This window comes from Myxocyprinus asiaticus, chromosome 2 (genome assembly GCF_019703515.2).
Source record: "Myxocyprinus asiaticus isolate MX2 ecotype Aquarium Trade chromosome 2, UBuf_Myxa_2, whole genome shotgun sequence".
NCBI lineage: Eukaryota > Metazoa > Chordata > Actinopteri > Cypriniformes > Catostomidae > Myxocyprinus > Myxocyprinus asiaticus.
This window is the reverse complement of record NC_059345.1, coordinates 24423718-24447488: the sequence shown is the minus strand read 5'-3', so window position 1 is coordinate 24447488 and position 23771 is coordinate 24423718. Positions and strand designations below refer to the sequence as shown.

At 37.6% G+C, this 23771-nt stretch overlaps 2 protein-coding genes and 1 pseudogene across 3 annotated transcripts; 1 reads left to right on the top strand and 2 right to left on the bottom strand.

The window, feature by feature from the left end:
* Window positions 1-5184: 5184 nt before the first annotated feature.
* Window positions 5185-14012, bottom strand: LOC127412851 (negative elongation factor A-like). Its single transcript, XM_051649527.1, has 11 exons — window positions 13793-14012; window positions 11692-11863; window positions 8660-8821; window positions 8461-8550; window positions 8171-8298; window positions 7966-8035; window positions 7760-7848; window positions 7567-7678; window positions 6345-6655; window positions 6157-6256; window positions 5185-6051 (listed from the first exon to the last, which is right to left on the bottom strand). The coding sequence occupies exons 1-11, from the start codon at window positions 14000-14002 to the stop codon at window positions 5867-5869; spliced, it is 1629 nt and encodes a 542-aa protein (XP_051505487.1). The 5' UTR covers window positions 14003-14012; the 3' UTR covers window positions 5185-5866.
* Window positions 14013-15929: 1917 nt separating this feature from the next.
* On the top strand, window positions 15930-19481 carry LOC127411732 (neuropeptide-like protein C4orf48 homolog). 2 transcript variants are annotated; one of them, XM_051647466.1, is made up of 5 exons: window positions 15930-16058; window positions 16318-16471; window positions 16854-16942; window positions 18138-18218; window positions 19307-19481. In XM_051647466.1, the coding sequence occupies exons 2-4, from the start codon at window positions 16348-16350 to the stop codon at window positions 18207-18209; spliced, it is 285 nt and encodes a 94-aa protein (XP_051503426.1). In that variant the 5' UTR covers window positions 15930-16058; window positions 16318-16347; the 3' UTR covers window positions 18210-18218; window positions 19307-19481. The 2 variants fall into 2 exon arrangements, with proteins under 2 accessions (XP_051503426.1, XP_051503417.1); XM_051647457.1 differs by lacking the exon at window positions 19307-19481 and having other exon boundaries at window positions 18138-18998.
* Window positions 19347-23771, bottom strand: part of LOC127415885 (DNA polymerase nu-like) — an 81755-nt pseudogene continuing 77330 nt past the window's right edge.

Sequence of the window (23771 nt, the reverse complement as noted above, 5' to 3'; positions counted from 1 at the left end):
GTAATGGTAAAGGATGTTAGTTTTCCTCAGCTCAAACTCTTTTTTCAGATCTGGGACACATTCATGGCTCTTCCTGATAGAGATGGAAGGGTGTGTAGTAACTTACTTTGAACACATTGAACAATTTAATCAAGAACAGAATCTTAAAACACCCTGGCCACCCAGATAGATGTCATTTTTAACTCAGCAGCAAGTTTACATTTTCTTATTTGACAACAATGTGATTTTAATAACAAATTATTTTATTTAAGCACATTGCACATCCAGAGAAGAAGAGTAAGTTTAGATGCATGTGTGTGTATTGCAGCCTCCACAACCTTTTGCTGATCTGATGGCAGATGGAGGCTCGGTTTGGCCCACGTGGGAGCTTATGAAGTGGTTATTTGGAAGATCTGAACACACACTGGCTGCTATTGGTAATGCATTACCTTGGCACACAATTATGTCTTAATTATGCTTGTTCAGGACTTTTAGAATAATTAGGACATGCTCTGTTGCCTCATAGATTCAAATTTGCACATAAACAATGACAGAAACATATTTTTGTCCTTCTTGGTTCAAAGTAACAACCTATGTGTCATGTTGTTCTCTTGTGGCTGATTTCAGGTCTGGCTCTATCAGAGAGTACTCAGCTCTGTGCCATCTCAGTTCAGTTTGAAGCAGAAAGAGGAACTACAGAGAGAGATGGAGTGCTGCTCTACCCTTCACGTCCTCTTCTTGTCCCTAAACACCATCACCCTCTCTTTGCTCCTTTTCACTCTGTTTACATAGGTAACAACTGCTTAAAACCACAGCCTTCTTTTTATGTTGGAGACACTTTTTTATAGAGACCAGATGGATTTTTCCAGTATTTCTCAGCCAACCATGAGAACATAAAGAACAGTATGGAAGTCTTACCAATTATTGGAAGTAATTGAATGATGTTAATCATTTTTGACAGTTCTTACCCCTTTATGTCATTTAGCTATCGTTTTTAATCTACAGTAATTTACACTAACTGAGCACTTTATTAGAAACACTATGGTCCTTATAAAGTGCCCGACGTGGTCATCTGCTGTTGTGGCCCATCTGCCTCAAGGTCAACGTGTTGTGCATTCTGAGATGCTATTCTGCTCACTACAATTGTACAGAGCCTTTGTCAGTTCGAACCGGTCTGGGCATTCTCCAGTGACCCCTCTCATCAACAAGGCATTTCCATCTGCAGAACTGCCGCTCACTGGATGTTTTTTGCAGAGACGATTGTACGTGAAAATCCCAGGAGATCAGCAGTTACAGAAATACTCAAATCAGCCCGTCTGGCACCAACAATCATGTCACAATCAAAATCACTGAGATCACATTTTTCTTCCCCATTCTGATGGTTGATGTGAACATTAACTTAAGCTCCTGACCTGTATCTGCGTGATTTTATGAATTGCACTGCTGCCACATGATTGGCTGATTAGATAATCGCATGAATAAGTGTTTGTACAGATGTTCCTAATAAAGTGCTCAGTGAGTGTATAGGATTATGTTACTGGCTATTGTAGGGTTCAAACCTACTACCTTGACCCATTTCAGTTTTCAGACACTAAAACTGGAAACTATTCTTTAAAGCTTATTATTGCCACTTTTGGTCATTCAGACTGCCTCAACAATGAGTACTTCATGGTTAAAGAGAAACAGTGCAGTTCTTTGAAAAAGGTAGAATATTGAAAGTAAAAAGCTTTTTATGGGTCATAAGGCAAAGAAAGTCAACCAACAATAAAGATAACATTTGAAAACACCAACCCTTTTTTCACCAATTCCTAGGAATTTTGAACATACTGGGCCTGCCTGTGACCCAGTGTCCACTGGGGTTGAGTAAGGAGTGATTGCCCTTGGGGGTGCAGGTGGTGGCAGGGAAGATTCAAGATCGCCTGCCCTTAGCTGTGGCACTCTACCTTGAAAAGGCCTTTGGAAGCTGGACAGATCCTGGAGTGGTTTGAGGAATGAAGAATCTAGACATTGGAGAAATCTTTGGGTCTACAAATGATCTCGAAAATAGAGACAACTTAATCCAACACAACAGTTTTGCCTTTCTGATATAAGGTGAATAATTGCTTAGAAACTATGCTCTCTATTACATTTTAGACAGTTATTTTAAGTTTAAGGATTTCCATGTTGAGTGTAATCTTTTTAAGCTATTTGGGAGCAATGAGATTTGTAATTTGCAGTTAGCAGTAAATTCAAACAAGAGGAGAATACGTCAGATCAAGGGTGTAGCCAGGAAATTACTTCTGGGTGGGCCTTAATAAAAATGGATGGGCCAAGTTTTCACCCAATTTGTTTGTTTTTTTTTAACCAAATTTTCCTTAACAACAGAGAAGCAGTGCATTCAAACAGTTATTTCATACTTTCAGAATTTATGCATTTTTTAAACTATTTTAAAAAATATATATTTGAAGTCAAAGAATAATCTCAAATATTCTGGGTGGGCCTGGGTCTAATTTGGGTGGGACCAGGCCCACCCCAGCTCACCCTTGGCTACGCCACTGCTTCAGATAACTACCAATTACCCTTTGTAAATACTCATTTGTTTCTTTTCCTACTTACAGTGCTGATTCCTTCTGTTTTTGTGTATATCTTATACTAAATTGTTTCAAAAATTCAAATAAAATCTAACATAAAACAAAGGCAATCTGAGTAAACACAAAATATTGTTTTTAAATGATGTTATTTATTGAAGCTAAAAAGTTACTAAATCCCCAAATCTATGAAACTGCATTCATAATGGGGTCCAGCTGGACTAGACACACCCAGGCCTGATTACTTCCAACCCTGTTCAATCAAATCAATACCTAAACAGGACTTGTTCAGCAGCATGTAGTTAGCTAAAAGGTCTCACCCAGTTGCACACTATGCCAAGGTCAAAAGAAATTCCAGAAATGATAAGGAAAAAGATGATTGAAATATATCAGTCTGGGAAGGGTTACAGAGCCTTTAAAAGCTAAATTAAAAAGGTTCTGGGACTCCAAAGAACCACAGTGAGTGGGATTATCTCCAAATGGAGAAAACTTAGGACAGTAGTGATCCTTCCAAGAAGTGGCCGACCTTCCAAAATTGCTCCAAGAGCACAGCGACGACTCATCCAGGAAGTCACAAAAAAGCCAAGGACAACATCCAAGGAACTGCAGGCCTGCCTCAAGTCAATAAAGGTCGCTGTTCATGATTCCACTATCAGAAAGACACTGGCCAAAAATGCCAACCATGGAAGGGTCGCGAGGCGAAAACCACTGCTAACCCAGAAGAACATTAAGGCTCATCTGAATTTAGCCAAAACACACCTTGATGATCCTCAAACCTTTTGGGAGAACGTTCTGTGGACTGATGAGTCGAAAGTGGAACTGTATGGAAGACAGGGGTCCCGTTACATCTGGCATAAATCAAACACAGAATTCCACAAAAAGAACATCATACCTCAAGCGTGGTGGTAGTGTGATGGTGTGGGGATGCTTTGCTGCTTCAGGGCCAGGACGACTTATTAAGGGACACATGAATTCTGCTCTCTACCACAAAATCCTAATGGAGAACCGGTCATCAGTTCGTGAGTTGAAGCTCAAGCGCACTGGATTATGATCCAAACCATAGGAGTAAGTACACCTCTGAATGGCTCAAAAGAAGCTAAATTAAAGTTTTGGAGTGGCCTAGTCAAAGTCCTTACTTGGACCCGATTGAGATGCTGTGGCAGGACCTAAAATGGGCAGTTAATGCTTGAAAACCCTCCAATGTGGCTGAACTAAAGCAGTTCTGCAAAGATGAGTGGGACAAAATTCCACCACAGCATTGTGAAAGACTGATCTCCAGTTATCAGAATCGTTTGGTTGCAGTTGTTGCTGCTAAAAGTGGCACAACCAGCTATTAAGTTTAAGGGGGCAGTTAGTTTTTCACATGGGTGATATAGGTGTTGGATACATTTTTTGCTTCAATAAAAATATATATTTGAAAACTGAATTTTGTGTTTACTCAGGTTGCCTTCGTTTTATGTTATATCTCGTCTGAAGATCTAAAACAATTTAGAATGTAAAATAGAAGAAATCAGGAAAGGGGGAAATACTTTCACATCACTGTAAACTTATCCATATACAGTGGAAAAAGATACGGTGTTGGAATAGTTTTGTGCCAAATGTTGTATTGAATCAATCTTGAAAATTGGTTACATCTTTGAATTGCACAGACCTTTGGTGAACAAAGAATGGAAAGTTGTATATTGTCATTATTAAACCATAAGATGGGGATAAGTATACCCCTAAACTAAACCTTACCATCTAAACATTCACCCTGTGTCACTGTTTTCCTTCAGAAACACTGTACTGTACCAAATTCATCAAATGCAGTATTCATGCATTCTCACAGCATCTCCCAAGCATCCTCACAATTAAAATAATCTGTTCAAGTTTGTCTCATACTTTGGATACAGACCAAACTTAAAGAAATATTCCAGGTTCAATACAAGTTAAGCTCAATCGACAGCAAATATTGATTACCACAAAAAATACTTTTTTCCTTTAAAAAAAGAAAAAAAAAAAAAGAGCAAAAATCAGAGTTACAGTAAGGCCCTTACACTGGAAGTGAATGGGGCCAATTTTTGCAGGGTTTAAACTAAAGGTAAATATGTGAAGTTTACAATTTTACAAAAGCACTTACATTAATTCTTCTGTTAAAATGTGTGTATAATTTGAGCTGTAAAGTTGTTTAACTTGTAGTTTTTACAATTGATTTAGAGTTTATGGCATTATGTCATCATGGCAACGAAGTTGTAAAATGGCTATAACTTTACACAGGAAAAAGTTAGCACACTAAAATCATGTTAACATGCATATTGTTTACATCTTGTAGCTATGCTTTTGAAACAGTGAGTATTTTAATGTTTACGGATTGGCCCCATTCACTTCCATTGTAAGTGCCTCATTGGAACCCATATTTTTGCTTTTATTAAAGAAAAGGGGCAAGTTAAAATAAATTTTTGTGGTAATCAATATTATGCTACAAATGCTGTCAATTGAGCTTCACTAATATTTAACCTGGAATATTTCTTTTAAAAAAACACTAAATTCTTGCTAAAACTAGCATGTTGTTAGAGATGCAGTGAAAGCCAATAATTCAGAGATTATTGTGTTTATGTATTGCAACATAAACCAAAATTATTTTCACCAGCAATTTAAATCTGGACATGTTTCCATTTATTTCCTCTTTAAAAAACAAACAAACAAAAAAAAAAAACAATTACGTTCTTGAACAGTTTTAAACAGAAAATAACCTGTTTTGCACTTTTTTGTTTGTTTATTGTTTTCATTTCTTTTTTCTGTCCATTGGTCAAGGAGGAACTTGAAAACATTTTTTTATATTCTGAGTGAGAAAACACCGACAGATGCTTTTGTTTCATTTGGGGGACACTGTAATAGCATGTTTGTACCCTTGTAAGATCTCGCAATAACGTGTCAGTCAAAACTAGGTTAAGACAACTAACAAGCCCTGCCTCGGTTTCATTACATTTCCCCAACACTCGGAAATTTGAATTGGGCATAAAAACGAGAGACGATACAAACGTTAACAAAAAGATAAAGAAAACAAGTCTTAGAAGAGGGTCCCTGTCTTTGGCAATGCCTTTGGGACTTGGCAAGTTCTTTGCAACTGTCTGAATCTCCAAAAATTTGCCCACTTTGAGTCACTACCACACATTCCCGATACCTCCAAATTTGGCCCGTAAATATATGTACATTCTAGCGCATGTACATAATGTGTGTACATGACATCGAAGAGGGGTGTGTGAATGTATACATATGTGTCTATGTAATCACACGCCGAGTGTGTTCGTGCATGTGTGTTATTGTTAACCCAGTCCTCCTCAGGAGACGTTGGTTATGGGTTTGTATTTCTTGAGCCGGGTCCATTGCCCAGTAGAGTAGTTCATCTCAAACACTGTGTCAACCAGCATGGTTGTGCTGCCCGTTCCATCCGCTTTAGGCAGTATTTCTGTGTGCTCACTCAGTTTGATCTGAATGATGTCGCCCTGTTCTGGACAGGGGTTCTCTGTTGGAAGGATGACACAGACAAACATTAGGAAGGTCATTAAGAACGAACATAAACAGTAAGATTCTCAAAATAAGAGCCGTGAAGAAATCAAGCCTAGAATACCTCGTGATCCTGCCATGAAGCCCAGGATAAGGGCTTTTTCTGGCCGTGTAACTTTGTTTGCAGTCTTGAACATTTCCTGTGCAGCATACATCTGTTCTCTCTGTAGGTAACCAAACAATGAGATGTGAGAATCACAAATTGGTGGTTAAACCAAATTTCATGATCGTATCATGAACTGTACTTCTCACCGTGAGCGACAGGTTCTTTTTAGGTTGGGTTTGTGGAGGCGCTGGTGTGGGTGCGGGCTGGGCTGCAGTGGTGGGCGGCTGTGTGGGCATGTCTGGCTGTGTTGCTGTAGCGGCAGGGGGCGGGGCATTATTGGTGGGTGTGCTGGTTGGCGTGGTGGGTGAAGTAGGGGCAGTGGGACTTGCAGTGCTGGCATTATACATAGGCGGCCGTTGCTTGAACTGGCCGGGTAACGAAGCAGAAGCAGCATTGGGAGCAGGCAACTCCTCCGACTGCCGGTTTGTAGTTTCACGCCCTGAACCACCTGCATTGGCTGAGAATTAACAGGTAAATATAGAAAAATGGGGGTTGAGAACACTTTGGATTAAGCAAAGGAGATTTTTATAAATGATTCATGAAATGCTTACATTAGCACAAAACACAGAAAGATAAAAGAATGTGCTTCATTTAAAAATGATTCCACATTATCTACATGCATGTAACTTGAGTTCCTGGTATACAATTACAATCACACTGAGCGTGTTTATGGGTAGCACCACCAAGCTGGTTGACACAGTGTTTGAGATGAACTACTCTACTGGGCAATGGACCTGGCTCAAGAAATGCACATTCTTACACCAGTTATGTTTAATAGGCCGACAATGTGTGTGGTCATGTGAACGCATTAAACGACTTTATCGGTGTTAGGTCATAAACGGCATAAGAACATGGGTAGATTTTTGCCCATTACCCTGATTTTGTATTGCACGTAAACACCTCTTATTCAGTATGTGCAAGTGTTGTGTGCATGCATCTTCACAGTTTGACGTCAAAAGCAGAGAACAACTAGATTATTTCAAATTTCATGTAAACGCGTGTTTCTTGCTTTGTCTGAATTTTAAAAATAAGCTGATTTTTAGGAGTTATCCAGGTATCGATGTGCATTTAAACTGGCTTAGTCCTAAATCCTGTTGCTGTCTATTATGTTAACAATATTAATCAAAAAAAAATACTGACGAGAAAAAGAAAACCACTCACTGTGTTCTTTATTAGTGTTTACTTGAATAATTACTTTTCAATTAAATTAATAATTAAAAGTAAAAAATGTGTTTAATAGCACATTAGTTGTTGTTGCTTTACCGGAATAGGTATTGAATACTAAAATTTTGTCTAATCAATAGGTTTTCTACTGTACGTACTTTCTTTGCATTCGTCTCATCCTGCATTCGCAGATATCTCACTCACCTGGCTGTGTCTCTGAGCTGGGAATATAGGATGAGGAGGGAACCATGCTGGGAGTGGCGGGAAGGTAACTGGTTGATGGCAGGGCGCTCTCATTGTTCAGCGCCCCCAGTTTCTGTCATACAGAGAGAATTCTGTTGGTTCAAAGTGTTCAGTAAAACCACGTGCCAAGCATGAAGGCTGATGTGTGGGCTACCTGTGTGGACACCAATCCGGCTGCATAGTCTGGTGTTGCATTTTCCACCACTGCCTCTTCTTTGGCGGCCTTCTCTCCAGCTTCTATGTCTGTATAAGATACAAATTCATTAAAACTACAAATCCAGCAGTTCAGTTAATTTGAACTCAGCATAAAGGGGCTTGGAATGACCCTTAAGTGAGTCAGTTCAGAGGTCCTGAACTTACCCAAAGTCTTTCTTCTCCTCTTAGCTTCTCTGCCAGCTCCTACCATATCCAACTCAGATATATCTAACAGCTGTAAATAAACACAACCACAAACCTGACAATGGACACAAAACTAAAGCAAACAAATTCAATGATTTGTGATACATGGTATTAGATGTCTTTTATAAAGTGTCAGCTGGATTGTGGGTCCTTGCTTAATGGTTACCTTGACTCCCCTCTCCTTGCGCAGGGGTGTGCGGACAGGGGCAATAGGCGTTCTGTTGCTGGGGGGGCTGAACATGCTCGGGGTTGTTGGGCTACGGAATGGTGCTTTAGGAATGCCTTTTAGCGGTGCTGTGAGAGGAAACAACATGATTAATAATCACTTTAATGCTTGTTTGTTAAGAGAGAAAGAGGAGGTTAGAAATGAGAAAAACAAAACAAATCCAGAGCGAGTCAAATATGGATCTAGGGAAAGATCAAGGAAATGAGGGAGGAATATATATTAAATTTTACTTGTGGTGTCAATCTTCTTCACCAGTCCTCTTCCTTTGGAGTGAAACGGGACTCCTGCTGTTTTCTTTAACTGCTGGGCAGTCTCTGTGGCTTCAGAACAAATGTAACAAATAATAAAGAAATATGAGCATCATACAAACATTGGTGTAAATACACACTGAACAGATTTATGTCGTAATTAAACCATATACAAACTTACATTTCTGCAGAAGCTCAGCTCTGAGTGTAGCACTCTTGGGTTTCCTCTTCAGCTGGAAATGCTTGATGGGTGGAGTAAGTGGCCCCACCAGCGCAGTCAAAGCACTCTTATTCAGATACTGACACTCCAGAGGCAACATGGCAGACGCTTCACATTCATTCACTGAGAAAGGGAAGGGGTCAAAACATTGACACAAAGTCCATTTTTCATTCTTAGCAGACACTTTCTTACCAAAGTGCACAATTACAAGGACAGATAGTATACACACACAAGCTAAACTAGCCAAAAAGAAACAAACAAACAATACAGAGCAACAGCAATAACTGTGCATACATTAAAGTTCAAGATTGGGTCACTACTAAAGTAACACATAAATTCAACAAAAATCAACCGGAGTAAAAATAATTTGTGATTTGAAATTCAGACTTTGTCTGGCTATAAATCTGCCATACACTGTCATAGACGTAAATAATGTTGCATGTTTTTCTTCACAATTTGTGAATTTGTGCACTGCTCCGCAATCAGTTGTTTTAACATTGCAACTCTTTATTTTATAATGCAAATAGCTCAAAGTTGAACACCTAGAAGAGTGAAACCATTCATCTTGACCAGTCTGATTTGTGAATTTTTTTTCAGCAATGTTTAAGTCTGTCAACCTTTGTTAAGTCTTCAAGGCGGGAAGGTGAAAAATAAACACTTTTCAATTTTAATAGCTATTTTCAATAAACATGTAGTCTAGGTTCATGCAAATTCACTACTTAGTGAATTTATAGATAGAGCCTGATTTGTGCAAAAATTCATAATCACATTTGGTTGTGTTTGATTGTGTCTTACTGCTCTATCTCCATTGCCTTGTGTAATAACAATACAAGCTTTGTCAATGAGAAGTCAGCTCTAAAAACTGACCATCTAGAAAAGTCTTAGTAGGTTAAAATAGACCTTCATAAGCTGTCAAATGTTTCACAGTTCAGCTTTTGTCTCTTAACCCTTGTTTAAAGGGATAGTTCACCCAAAAATGAAAATTCTCACATAATTTTTCACTCTCATGCCATCACAGATGTGTATGACTTTCATTTTTCTGCTCAACACAAAGATTTTTAGAAGAATATCTCAGCTCTGTTGGTCCATACAATGCAAGTGAATGATGAAAAGAACTCCAAAAGCTCCAAAAAGCAGATAAAGTCAGCATAGACATAATCCATCAGACTCCAGTGATTTAATCAATGTCTTCTGAAGCGATCTAATCAGTTTTGGGTGAGAACAAACCAAAATATAACTCCTTTTTGACTGAACATCTTGACAGATGTCTCCTTAGCGATCATGATTTCAAGCTCAATTACACTTCCTATAGCGCCATCTAGCGCTTTGCGCATGCATTAAGCAAAAGGAAGTGTAATCAAGCTTGAAATCATGAATGTGCCTAGAACAATAACAAGATGTAAAGAGAAAAATTACTTATATATGCGGTCTGTTCTCACCCAAAACCAACTGGATCACTTAAGACATTGATTAAACCACTGGAGTCTTATGGATTACTTTTATGCTGACTTTGTCCTTTTTGAAGATCTTGTCACCATTCACTTGCATTGTATGGACCCAGAGAGCTGAAATATTCTCCTAGAGATCTTCATTTGTGTTCAGCTAAGAAAAAGTCATACACATCTGTGATGGCATGAGTGTGAGTAAATGAGAGAATTTTAATTTTTGGGTGAACTATCCCTTTCCATTTCCAGGTCAACCACTTTCTAGAAAAATCAGTATTTAGGCCTTGGGAGGACATATTCTTCAAACACACTGACTAAAATTAGGGGAAAACACTAGTTTCAGACAAAACTGGATTTGTGAAAACTTTCACAAATTGATTTTACTCATTTAGTCTGCTTAATGCATATTGGCATTGTGAAATATTAATTATATATGCCATTAAAGTAATAATCGGCCTATAATTTTAAAAACTGAACACCTAGACAGTTCATACTAGGCTCAAATAGACCGTCATCACTTGTAAAATGTTTTACACTTCAGTTAATATCTGTCAACCCTTGTTTAAGTCCCTGTGTCAGTAAGTTTCCAGAAAAAATTATAATTGTTACATTCCTTTTGGATGCCATATTCATGGTATATACTACCTATTGTGATAGAAAAACATTAGTTTCAGACAAAACTGTATTTTTGAAAACTTTCACAAATGTATTTTACTATGTTTGATGGCTTCATACATACAGGCAGTAAATTAAGAATCACAGATTATTAAGGTCTATTTGAGCCTACCTGTATAAATTGAGTTAAAAGCTTATTTTTCTAACGGCTTGTTAATCCATTGACACAGCCTATATTAGGAAGACATAATCAAACGCAACCAAATGTAATTGTGAAATTTTTCACAAATCAAACTCTGTCTAAAACAAGTGAACAGACTCAGTGTTTATTGGAAATAACTGTTAAATGAGTGCTTATTTTTCACCTTCCTGACATGCAGACTTAACAAGGGCTGACACACCAAAACTTTGCTGTGAAAAAAATTCACAAAGCAGACTGGTCAAGATGACAGTGGTTTTACTCTTCTAGGTGTTCAACTTTTGGAGCAAAATGCATTAGTCACAATGTTAAAACATCCGATTGCGAAGCGGCGGACGATATCACCTTAATTCACAAATCGTGAAGAATAATGACAGCACACGGCGGATTTTGCCAAACAAAATCTGAATTTCAAACCACAAACTATCTTTACTGCGGTCAAAAACCATGCATAATACCATCTGATATAACATGTGCATAACATATCTGGTACTACCCATTTGATATTAGGATGCATGCAGATGAAATGCATCAAATAGTTACATTCAAAATGAAAGAGAGTCAATGTTTAGAAATGAAGCACATAACACACAAACTTTTCTGTAGTTGACATTTGTAGAGCTTTTCATAAAGATAGCATTAAAATTACATTCTCTATCTGGGCTTTTCTTTTACTGAAACCCCATCCACAACAACATTTGACACTCTCTTAACACTTCAGTCACTGAACAGACCTTTCTCACGCAGCTCTCCAAGTATGTCTTGTACATTAGGGTTCTGATCCTCCAGGTCCAGGTTTAGCGAGCCTGTATCTGGAAAGGATTTTAGGATGTCAGCCACCATTAACACCCATGGCTCAGAGTCCACTGTGGCCAACTGAATGATCTCTGACAGAGCCTCTTTCATCTAGAATATGAGGGAAAAGGAGGAAATAGAGTTTCTTTAGTTTGTCAAATCTATCCATTGCCTCATACAGTAAACACATCATTCCAACATTGTTTACCCTATATGTTTCCATCATTTATAGTGAATATTACCCAGATGCAAAAAGCACAGAAAGAGTTGTGACTTGAAGTGATGCAATTTAAAGGCCAAGACAGAAAATCAGTGCACTAAAATGCTAAATAATGTTTTGATCATGAAAATACAAACAGATGATGTTTGCTATTCTATATCAGTTCTTGCACTGCCATTACATGTCAGACTCAGGAATGATCTGTTAATGTCAATAAATGTGTAACAATATAAAAGTCAATTACATTGACATTTTCACTTATGGTAAAAGTATGGTGATCTGGTCATCAACTACCATAACTTACGAAATCAAAGGTATGAAACAGTAAATGCATAGCATCACAGATATAACCTTAAAGTCAGGCTTGACAAACAACATATACTGAATGTTGTGTTTTGTTTAACAACAACAAATTATTCATAGGACAGGGGTTTTCAACCTTTATAGACCCAGGGACTCAGTATAAAAAGTATTAAAATTACATCATTAGTAAAAGTTCATTCAAATAGTTTAAGTGTCATGAAAAAAAAAAAAATGTAATTAATATAGTATTTATTTTTCACAGATTTAAAAAAAATAATAATGATTTTTTTATGAAAGGCAGTATAGAAATAATCCATAAGACTCCAGTGGTTAAATTCATGTCTTCTGAAGCGATATGATAGGTGTGGGTGAGAATCAGATCAATATTTAAGTTATTTTTAACTATAAATTCTCCTCCCTGCCCAGATGGCGGCGATATGCACAAAGAATGCGAATCAGCAAAAACAAATGAAGAATATGGAAAGTAAAAGTGGAGATTTATAGTAAAAAGGACTTAAATATTGATCTGTTTCTCACACACACCTATTATATCATTTCTGAAGATATGAATTAAACAATGGAGTCTTATGGATTACTTTTACACTGCCTTTATATGCATTTTGGACCTTCAAAGTTTTGGTCACCATTCACTTGCATTGTATGGACCAACAGAGCTGAAATATTCTTCTAAAAATCTTTGTGTTCAGCAGAAGAAAGAAAGACATACACATCTGTGATGACATGAGGGTGAGTAAATGATGAGAGACTATCCCTTTAAGAGATACGTCTATAATTTCCACATAAAACAGCAAACAACCTAAAAATAATAATAATAATAATAAAACGTTTTCCAGATTTGAAAACATACGCGTCAAATAGACGTCTGGGTGATTCGCGTGCGCTATCAGGATTTTCACTCCAACCACATGCGAGCAGTGTTTAAGCGTTAATGTTCTTGCAACCGCCAAAATACCAGTTACTACAGTCATTTGGGGATCTTGATTCAAACTATGTAGTTTTTTTGTGACAGTGGTGGCTCAAACCAGTTTACCATTATAACTGTAGTAACTGGTGTTTTGAAGGAAACTATGGTTACAACGGACGTTAATATTTTGTAAGGGGGCGTTTTACGTGTACAAACCTGTGAATAAACTCCATAGTAATTACATACCAGCAACGTACACAAGTTAAATGCATGATTACGGAGGGACTCAGATACATCAAGGGGCAAGTATTCAGAGGCTAACGTGTTAGCTCAAGCCCAGAGACTGAAGACAGACTGACTGAGTTGATCTGCAGGAAACTGACATGTTCCAGACAGCAGCTGCAGCCCTATAACCTGCAGGGGTCTCATGGTGGAAGCCATGTTATTACACATGCAACACATTCATGTCAGCAACATACACAAATTATACTACAAAACAACATGCCACCCCAATTAACGTTTACGTGCCGCACTGGGAAGTTAAAGCAGTTTATGTGAGTGCAGCAGGTCAGACAGAGTCCTGCAGTCGCACCTCATCCACGGTCCTGCGCGGGAGGTGCAGCATCCCCACCAAGAGTTTCAGCTTCACCGGAGGCGAAAGACTAGAGAAACACAGTCGTATATTATCAATGACCGACACGGTGAGTAGGGAGGCGATGCTCGAAGGAGTCCACAGCTCGTCCGTCGATCCCAGTTTGTTGTGCAGCCACAGGCCGGTGTCGCTCTCCCTCATCGACGCCATCTTGGAAAAGACAAATTACGAAATCGGGCATTTTAACAGGCTACCTAAGAAAGCACACACACTAGGACCCATGTGATCACAACCCAACCACTATGTAGTCAGTATGCTATCTGATTAATTAGTGCTCATTTTATGTGTGAAAGCATAGTGAAATCGCATTTTATTTTATTTTATTTTTATTCTAAAGGCCCCTAGGGGTAAAAGGCTCCTTTGATTTTATTTTCACTACAAACACTAAATAGCAACAAAAACTACCACAGCACTTTCGTAAACACAAATGTGTCACTTTGCAGTGCACAATTTTCCTAATCCATGAGATCTTTGCGTGTGGTGTGTCTACAGTTTGATTTTGAGGCAATTTGATCTAATTTTGAATGTGTTTTTTTTTTTTTTTTTTTTTTTTTTTTTTGTGCAAATTTATGTAGCTAATGAAAGGCCCTGAAATTAACACATTTATTTTGAGACAAAATATTTATAATTTTCAGTTTTCTTTGTGGTCAAAATTTTTTTAATAACTGTGGAATAAGTGAAAGGATGGTATTTGGGGTAAAAAAACCCCCTGTTGCAGGGGCTAAAAGCCCCCATAAAACACTTTGTTTTTCTTAAGTGGGGGTAAAATATGTTTTGAAAAATGTTCAAAGTGGGCACACATTGACTGATCCAATCACAATGGAGATTAATTAGTTTATAGAAAACGTTAGATGTTATAAAATGCCAAATGTGATTGGAAATAATAGGAAATCATGCACTCTTTTCTGAAGTAGTTCTTCTGAGTAAGCATTTTCTAACTGATACTCAAAATTCAAAATTATTTGCATTAGTTGACAAATTTTGCACTATATCCATGGCCCCTATTTCTACACAATATGACTTTAAACCCCCTAGGGGCCTTTTACCCCAAGTGTGTGGGTAAAAGGCCCCTCACCACCTTTTTTGAATTTTAATCAAAACAACCTTCCTTTATTATTATTATATATATATATATATATATATATATATATATATATATATATATATATATATATATATATATATATATATATTTTTTTTTTTTTTTTTTTTTTTAACAAACAAATTTGCTCCATCAATATTCAGTAACAATAAATCAGTTAAATCTTGATACATTTAGTCAATTTAGGTTTAAATGTATTTATGTAAATTTATAAGGGACAGTGTATATTTTAGGCCCTGTAACTGTTCACTATTTCTTTTAACTTTTTCACCATTTGTAACATAGCTGGGTCTAAAGACGGGGGCTGGGGCATTTGTTTTAATGCTAGTAAATAAAAATACAATTGTTCATTGTTAGTTCATAGTGTATAGTGCATTAACTAATGTTAACAAACACAACATTTGAGAATTAGAGATATAATGAGTATCAAATTTAGATTTTCCTTGCGCCCCGCCAGATCAAAATGCCCCTCCTATTTGGAAAAATCCTGTGATGTGACAAATTCATTTGAAAAAGACCAAATATTTCATGTATTCTCTTCATGAATATCATGAGGTCGTAAAAGCATTTTAGATGGAGTACAGCATGTCTTACAGCAGGACATTCAACTTTTCATATGTATTTCATGACAGCCACATCGAAACTTTGGAATTCTTTATAATATACAGAAAAATACTGTGCGTAAAAATACAACTTATTGGGAACTGCAAATCTACATAACATGTGGATAGATTTCTGTAAGAGGCGTGCTGTTCATTAAGTATAGACAACAGATCAGATTTCTGTTACCAATCGTTTTATTTGAGTATGAAAGAAAACATATAAAGGAAAAAAAAATCTATCAAAAATGTAAAAACAATAAGGCTTTTATATTATGACACTAATATAAAATATGAAAACAGTTTGAACCCATGTGACCACCAGAAGCCAATCAGAGTATAAAACGTTTGTTGAGTTCTATTCTACGGTGCTTCGCGAAGGACAATATACCTGAAGAAAACGCAATTGGATCTCTTGCAGCTCCGCAATGAAACTGCGTCCTCCTGAATACGAGGGCGGAGGTTTGACTAACAGTGCTGCTACTGTCTTTATCTGACACTACAGGTAATTCAAGTGTGCTCCATTCCTGTGTAATTAGCTTTATTAATAATGTGATTTACACCAGTAGGGCGAGGGTATTTTGGTTATCAGATTTGGAAATTGCCACATTCTTGGCTTTAGAAAGATGGGGCCAAAAAAAACAAAAAAAAACAAAACAAACAAAAACAAAAAAAACAAACAAACAACAAAAAAAAACAAACATTTGAAGCACGGTTGTTTTTTTGTGCCACAAAAGCGCTCTATTTACGTTATGATTTGGCAGGTATTGTCGCCCGTTCCTGTGTGTTTGGTGATGCTGCTCGACAGTATGAGGCCAAGCGGAGCTCTAGTGACTGTGATGCTGCTTGTGTTGGTGCAGCTCATCTGTGTCAAACCAGTTAACGCTGAAGAATCAGTGACTGTCATCCCTGCAGAGAGTAAGACATTGTAACATCTGTATATGCATTTATAGACATGTGGGCAACAAGGATGTTTCATTTAATATTACAACACATCATAGATGTAGCCATTGAGTACTGTTTCCCAGGGCCGTAGCTAATGGGGTGAAAGGTGGTAACTATTCTAGGGGCCCACAGCTCCAGGGGGGCCCACCACAAATTTTAAACTGTATTTTTCATATGAAAGTGGCCCAGAGCAATATACAGCCAGGGGGTCCAAAATTCCTTGCTACGGCCCTGCTGTTACCTGAAGCCCATAATGGGCTTTGCACCTGCTCAGCCTTAGTGATGATGCTAAAATGTTGGCCAGTGTTAAGTCATCAGTTACAGCACAATTGTATCTGCTTTTTTCTTTTAATAGGCCGACCATGTGTTGACTGTCATGCCTTTGAGTTTATGCAGAGAGCCTTGCAAGACCTGAAGAAAACAGCTTTCAACCTGGACTCACGGGTGAGACCATAAAAAGGGAGTAAACCTTTTAGATCACGAAACTTGTTCCCATTTAATGTCTGTTCCTCTAAATTTATTTCAAGTCAATGTGGTTATTGCGATATAATGCAGTGACAGAAATGTACTGCATTAACTGCAATTATAGCACGCTACTTCATCCAAAAATGTCAAACAACAATATTCTAGTTCTTAATTATTATACATGCACTTTTTATGACCTCATAATAATTGACAGAAGCATCACTCCCATTTAAACAGTTTTTTGAGCCAAGTGTTGGTTTGAATGTAACTTCCTTTGAAATTTGGGTAACACTTTGCAATAAGGTTCCATTCAATAACATTAGTTAACGCCTATGGTATCATGAACAAACAGTTAACAATATGTTTGTTATATCATTTATTATTCTTTGTTAATGCTTGATATAAAAATACAGTTGTTCATTGTTAGTTCATAGTGCATTAACTAATGTTAACAAACAACATTTGATTTTAAAAATGTAGTAGTATAGGTTGAAATTAACATTAACACAAATTAATAAATGCTGTAAAAGTATTGTTCATTGTTAGTTCATGTGAACTAATGTTGTTAACTAATGTTAACAAATGGAACCTTATTGTAAAGTGTTACTGAAGTTTGTTCCTTTGTTAATTAAGTTTAATGATTATTGTAGGTAAAAGAAAATGCTTCACCGATTCACATGTCTAAATTTGGTCAGTCCAGTTGAAAGACACCTTTCGCATTGGGGCCATCAGGGGCGGACTGGCCATAGGGAGAACCGGGACTTTTCCCGGTGGGCCAGCCGCGAAATGGGGCCGAACGGGTGGCGATAAGCTGAAATGGGCCACCGTGTTATGCCGAACAGGCCTCGACTGGCTGAAGTGGGCCACAAAATGGCCCCGTGATATGCTGAAGGGGGCCACGATATGCAGAAAAGGACTGCAGTAAAATCCAGGGCTGATCTCATTGGGTGCCATCCTGTGGGTGCGAGGTCCTGAGCACCCACAGGATGGTAGCAATGCGAAAGGTGTGATAATATTGTACAGGGCTATTTATGTGAACTGCAAAAGCACTTAAAATGTACCCTTTTCTCATATATAACAAAAACATTAATGTATACTGTATAACGTTTTCAATAAACTTTGGAGATGGATGTACCGTGGGTTGTAACTTTTAACTATCTGTTGTGTTTTTTAGACGGAAAGTTTGGTACTGCGGGCTGAGAAGAGGGCTCTGTGTGACTGTATGCCTGCCAGCAGCCTGCGCTGAAATCCAGATGTAAACACTGCACTCAGCCATAGAAATCTATGTACCTAATAGATATTACCTGCTCTTATGCTCATACACTCTCTCTACGTAGCATCATAGCATTCATGGACACATGACTTCTCTTTGTACAATTGAACATACACATTATAAATACACATTCCTGACTAAAGAGTCAACTCAACATTCCACGGTAAAAAATAAATAAATTACAAAGCCAATATTGAGAAGTACATTCATATTAGAGCAGCAGCTCTAATACAATGAATGTTGCATGTGTGAAGATGGGTGAATGTTTCCTCTCCAGGCACCATGCACTGCTAAATATACAGCAAACATTAAATACATCAGACTTTATTTGCACGGTAGAATGTATTTTTTCACACTTTACATTGCATTTCTTATGTGTTATAGGAATATATGATTAACAGTTACACCAGATTAAATATTTCTTGAAACAATAATTAAGCAAATACTAATTTAGATAGAAGAGAATGTGAACCTTTCTGGAATATCAGTTTTTAAATGTAGCTCTTTAGGAGTTGTCTTAAGGTTTGCTTCAAGATGATTAGATAACCATGGGTGATTAGAAAAGGCCCTGCATTTAAAGTGATAATAGTGTAGCATTTTTATATGGGGAGGTTTGTAAATCCAAAATGTATGTGTGTCTTTAAAAAATATGATTATAGTAGTTGGTATAAAACGATTCTGAAAAGGAAACAAAAAAAGATGGTTTTATATATATATATATATATATATATATATATATATATATATATATATATATATATATATATATATATATATATATATGCAACCTAGATAAGTAAACAGCTGTAAAAATGTTTTTGTGTGTAGAAAAAAGTGCATTTAACAAAGTATTTGTGATGTCATATTTGCTCTGTAAGAAATTAAAGCGAAACAGTAACAAAGTCTTGAGTTCATAATTCATTAAATAACGTGTTACTTTCAGAAAAGCTGGTGAAATACATGTGGTACAAGCATTAAGGGCAGCTACAAATAAACATCTGTCTCCTAAATGCAGATCTACAGATTTTGTTGGCCCATATGTGAGGCAGGTTTTTTTTTTTTTTTCCCAGATTGGACCATATTTCTGAAAGGAGATGCTGCTGTTTATACAGAAAAATTAACCTCTGGTGTCAGAAACCTCTGGTGGCTTTGTCAAACTCAGTCATGGTAAATGCGTGATGCAAACCAAAGCTTGTATATGTTTGTGCTTGTTCACTCTGGAAATAAAGAGAAAAATATTGTGAATTGGTGTTCAGCATTCCAGGCAAAAAAAATAAAAATAAAATAATAATAATAATATATATATATATATATATATATATATATATATATATATATATAATATAATATAATTTGCTTGGTTTTTATCACTTTGGAGTCACGTATTTTAAGTCTGATAATGATCTAATGAAATATATCCCCATTTGCTTACTCTTAAGAGACGCCAGTAAATGTCTTCTGCCTATGGACAAAAGGTAGTTGGCAATCAAAAATAACTTACATTTTTCTATCCAGGTTTAGAAGTGTAGTTTTGTGCACTCTGGCTGACAACTTATGACTTGTGATAATCAAATTACTTCAACAGCATTTTTTTAGTGCCCTACACATCTCGCTTGCAACACATCAAAGGACCAGATGGGGGCGCAAATATATAAAGAAGAATTATAGCTCTGTCGCATCAATGCAGCACTTCCCATTGGGGTGTGAAAACATGTCTGCAGAGCAAGCAAGTTTTAAAGGAATAAATAGACACAACATTAGTATACCCAGAAGTTCAGAGACCGGCATGACCCCCACTTCTATAGTACAAAACTGCAGTGTCCTGATTAGCTTTAGCTTAGGCAGCCCAAAGCCATTTGAACAACTGGCAATGGTGCGAAATACAAAAACCCTCAATTTTCCCTGAAGATACCATACTCATAATTTGCATCAACATGTATTTGGCTGGACGTGAGTTTAATTTAGTCAAAGGAGAGAAAAGGAGAACTTCGGGTGAAAAGGAAAGGGCTCGTTTTCATGCATTGCAACGGTTCTGGTGCAGAGGAAAGAGGAAATTGCTCTCTTGCAAGAAAACCTGACACGACAACACGCATGATCCCACAGCATGCAGCGGAACCCAGGCGCTTGTGCACAGTCAACTGCGGCGAATAGATGAATGTGACTGCATAATCTTTCTCCAGAAAGATATGAATAGGACATACAGAATATTTGTCACTTTGAATTTGAATTAAATTAATTTAGTAATTGGCATTGAGTCTGTTTTGTTGTTGTAATTAGCTCATAAGACAAAAATGTGAGGGATGAAAGATCAGAAAATTTGATGATCAGTTGATCAATCTGTTGAAAATGGACCTGTGTTGCAGTTTCTGTTATGATGGATGAGGTCAGAGGATGGGCAGAAGAAACTGGTCTTGGCTTGAGATTCACTCATGATGTCCAGCAAATCAGCAATACTAGCAAAGTATTGATCATTTAAGATGGTACACTAAACAGAAAACCTGAGTATGAAACTAGCACATCTGAGTCTGGAGTAAAATGGCAACACTGATCTCAGATCAGCAACTAAAGGTCTAAGAGGGAGTTCCACCTATGGTGGAGAGGGACTCATGAATATTGAAAGATGACAATCTATTAATAATGCATACATATTTTTGCAGAAGCCTCAAATGAATTACTCATTAGCAGGCTGAACTATGAATAGGTCTGAGCATAGCCATCTCTGTTAATAAAATATTCACTTTCGCCATAATAGGCAAGAAGGATTGTGAGAAATATACTACACCATTCTGAAGTAAAGAGGCAGGTGAAGGCAGAACAAAAGACCACCCCATTATGCACACTGTAAATGTGTGTGCAGTACTTGTGTAACGATTTGGTACAAGGTGACGCCCTGTTGCATTATGCATCTGCTGACACCTCCGCATCTGTTGCTGATCTTGAACATAAAAAGTAAAGCAGAGTTGCTGTCTGTTTTTCAAGGAGAACACAGCCTCCCCAATCATCCAGACTCCCTCCCAGAACTGTCTGTCTATCTGTCTCCTCCGGTGGAGAATCCAGTTTGTTCCTGTTTCTCTCTCCTCCTACCCTCCCTCCCTCCCTCCCTCCCTCCCTCCCTCCCTTACAGTCTTTTTAGCTCTCTCCCTCACTTCTACTCACTTTCTCTCTAATTCTCCTCCTTTCCCTCTTTCTGACCCTGTGTCTCGATGGTGATAGTACTCTCTGGGTGGTTCATGCTCCTGGCACTAGACATGAGTCCCAGAGGAAAATGGACACAGTGTTCTGACAGTGGGCATCCTAGGACACACCCACATACTGATGGATTATTTTTAGAATCAGAAATCACATAAGGCTGATAATGCAAGTTCATGCATTCAAACACAATGTAGTTTATAATGTCACATAAACAAAAAGCTCATCAGTCGACCACATCATACACCTCTTGGTCTTGCTCCACTGGCTACCTGTAGCTGCATGCATCAAATTCGAGGTGTTCAGGACTTCTTCTAGAACTGCACACTACTACCTCTTCACTATACAACACTTATTACTACAAGCCCTTTTCTTTGACCCCAAATATCACAACCTGTTCAAATCAAGTTTAATCCATTCCTAATGCTGTTATGTCCCTTTACTTTTTCTCATAACATTTTGAACACAGAACAAAACCAGATTTATGCAGTAAATCAAAAAGGTGACTGCTTGGTTTAGCTGAGGAGATAAGAGCACAGTTGACAAACACGGTTCTGGATGAACACCATTTATGGTAGTGTGTGTGCATGCGTATTTGAATGATCAGAGGACATGACATCCCATTCAAGCCTTTAACAGATCCTGCACCAGATCTATGACAATTTTTCAGCTTTATACAGTGCATGTTATTGAAGAGACGGTAAGCCAAATCCACCACTGCCACAAAAATTAAATATGTGCTACTGTGAATAAGTTCTATAGACAGCTTACAAAAAACAAAATGCATGCTGAGTGTCATGGCAATAGAAAAGCAGCTCTGATGCAGAATTTCATTAACCCACAACCCAAGTCTAAAACCTAAATACCTACAGTAGGTCTAAAAACGTACCAGTATTTCAAACTTTAACACTGTTCTTTTCTTGCCTTGCAATAACTGGTATGTTCTTCAGGAAATGCAAATTCAGGAAAAAATAATAAAATAAAATTAAAAAAAAAATGGCACTTGCCGTGACAACTTTGCCTTGTCTAACTTTAAAATTGGAGCAGTGCTCTTTGGAAATGAGGAAAGACAACAGCAACAACAACAACAAAAATATAGAGGAGATAGAATCTCAATGGAATACATATTTGACAATATAGTTCTAGTCAGACACTGATGGTTTAACTGTGTTGAAAAGTCTCATTACTCATATTAGGCAATCCCAACCTGTCTTTCACATACACAGTGTGACTCGTACCTATACTTCAAGTCATTTCACACTTCATTGCAAATCTCTACCCCTCCCAATGCCCTCTAGACCTCTGTGTCCTCTGTCCCAATGCTTTCATGGGTTGAGGGACAAACTAAGTGCAACTGAGTTTTTGAATTTTTTGAACTTTAACTGTTTTAAACATTCTTTCAGTCTCTCTCTCTCCCAACAGGTGCACAGCCCAAAACAACCCTCAGAGCAAGAGTATCCAAACTATGGTCCACAGGCCATCTGCTCTTGTTGATAAAAGCACCATTCGAAAAGAACAATGTGTTTGTTCTAGGACTGTTATAGGGCCCAATATTGTGCTCTTATACATGTTAAAATGCTCCTATACCAAGAACCAAGATGCTCCGTACATACACCTGCTAGAGCTGCTGTTGTGCAAGCGGAGTAGACAGGGCACATTGAGAATGCACAGAGATACAGACACACAAGTGTATCAAGCACACCTTACTAGGATGTTGGCTCTCATGAGTAGTGCTGGAAAGTTTAAAAAATTGTACTGAATTTTTTAATTTTTATGTTTTCAAAAGGAAAATTATTCACAGACTTCCCAATACTACTGGAGAGTGAGGATACACAGGAGGCTGTGCTCAATACGTTCGCTTGTGTGCTCTTTTGCTGTCTTCTCCCTCAGCACGCAAATGTGTGTCTGTAAATGGTAGTGAGAACAATCATTTTGATGAAAATAAATTTGTATATGTAATGGAAGTAACAATAGAACAGAAACTGCTAAGCCCATGACCACTTGTCTAACCGAGCCTGTGATACCTGTAAGTGACCTGAGCCCATAGTCAAACTGGTTCATCAAGTAACTTCAAAAGTTACATTCTAAGAACATAGTTTCTTGTTAAAGATTGCAGCCAAAGATAAGCACAAAGGTAAGTCAATTCACTAGTGATGTTAACTTAAAGACATGCAACAGACATAAAACTTGACAATATGTATTATAATAAAAATAAAAAAATCGATAATAAATGGCTAGTAATGAATCTAATTTTAGATTTTTAAGGCGGCCGCACACCGGACAAGAAGTACCGCATCGTGTCGTGGCTAGGACACTGCACAGGTATCAAACACGGTGCACATCGAT

What these genes read in the sequence shown, in the direction of transcription:
- LOC127412851 (XM_051649527.1), bottom strand. Translation starts at nt 14,002, where the DNA reads ATGGCGTCGATGAGGGAGAGCGACACCGGCCTGTGGCTGCACAACAAA. An exon ending in TGGAGAGCTGCGTGAGAAAG is followed by an intron (nt 8,822 to 11,691) that starts GTCTGTTCAGTG and finishes TCCCTTTCTCAG; the next exon opens with TGAATGAATGTGAAGCGTCT. An exon ending in CCGGATTGGTGTCCACACAG is followed by an intron (nt 7,679 to 7,759) that starts GTAGCCCACACA and finishes TCTGTATGACAG; the next exon opens with AAACTGGGGGCGCTGAACAA.
- LOC127411732 (XM_051647466.1), top strand. Translation starts at nt 16,348, where the DNA reads ATGCTGCTCGACAGTATGAGGCCAAGCGGAGCTCTAGTGACTGTGATG. An exon ending in GACTGTCATCCCTGCAGAGA is followed by an intron (nt 16,472 to 16,853) that starts GTAAGACATTGT and finishes TTCTTTTAATAG; the next exon opens with GCCGACCATGTGTTGACTGT. An exon ending in CTTTCAACCTGGACTCACGG is followed by an intron (nt 16,943 to 18,137) that starts GTGAGACCATAA and finishes TGTGTTTTTTAG; the next exon opens with ACGGAAAGTTTGGTACTGCG.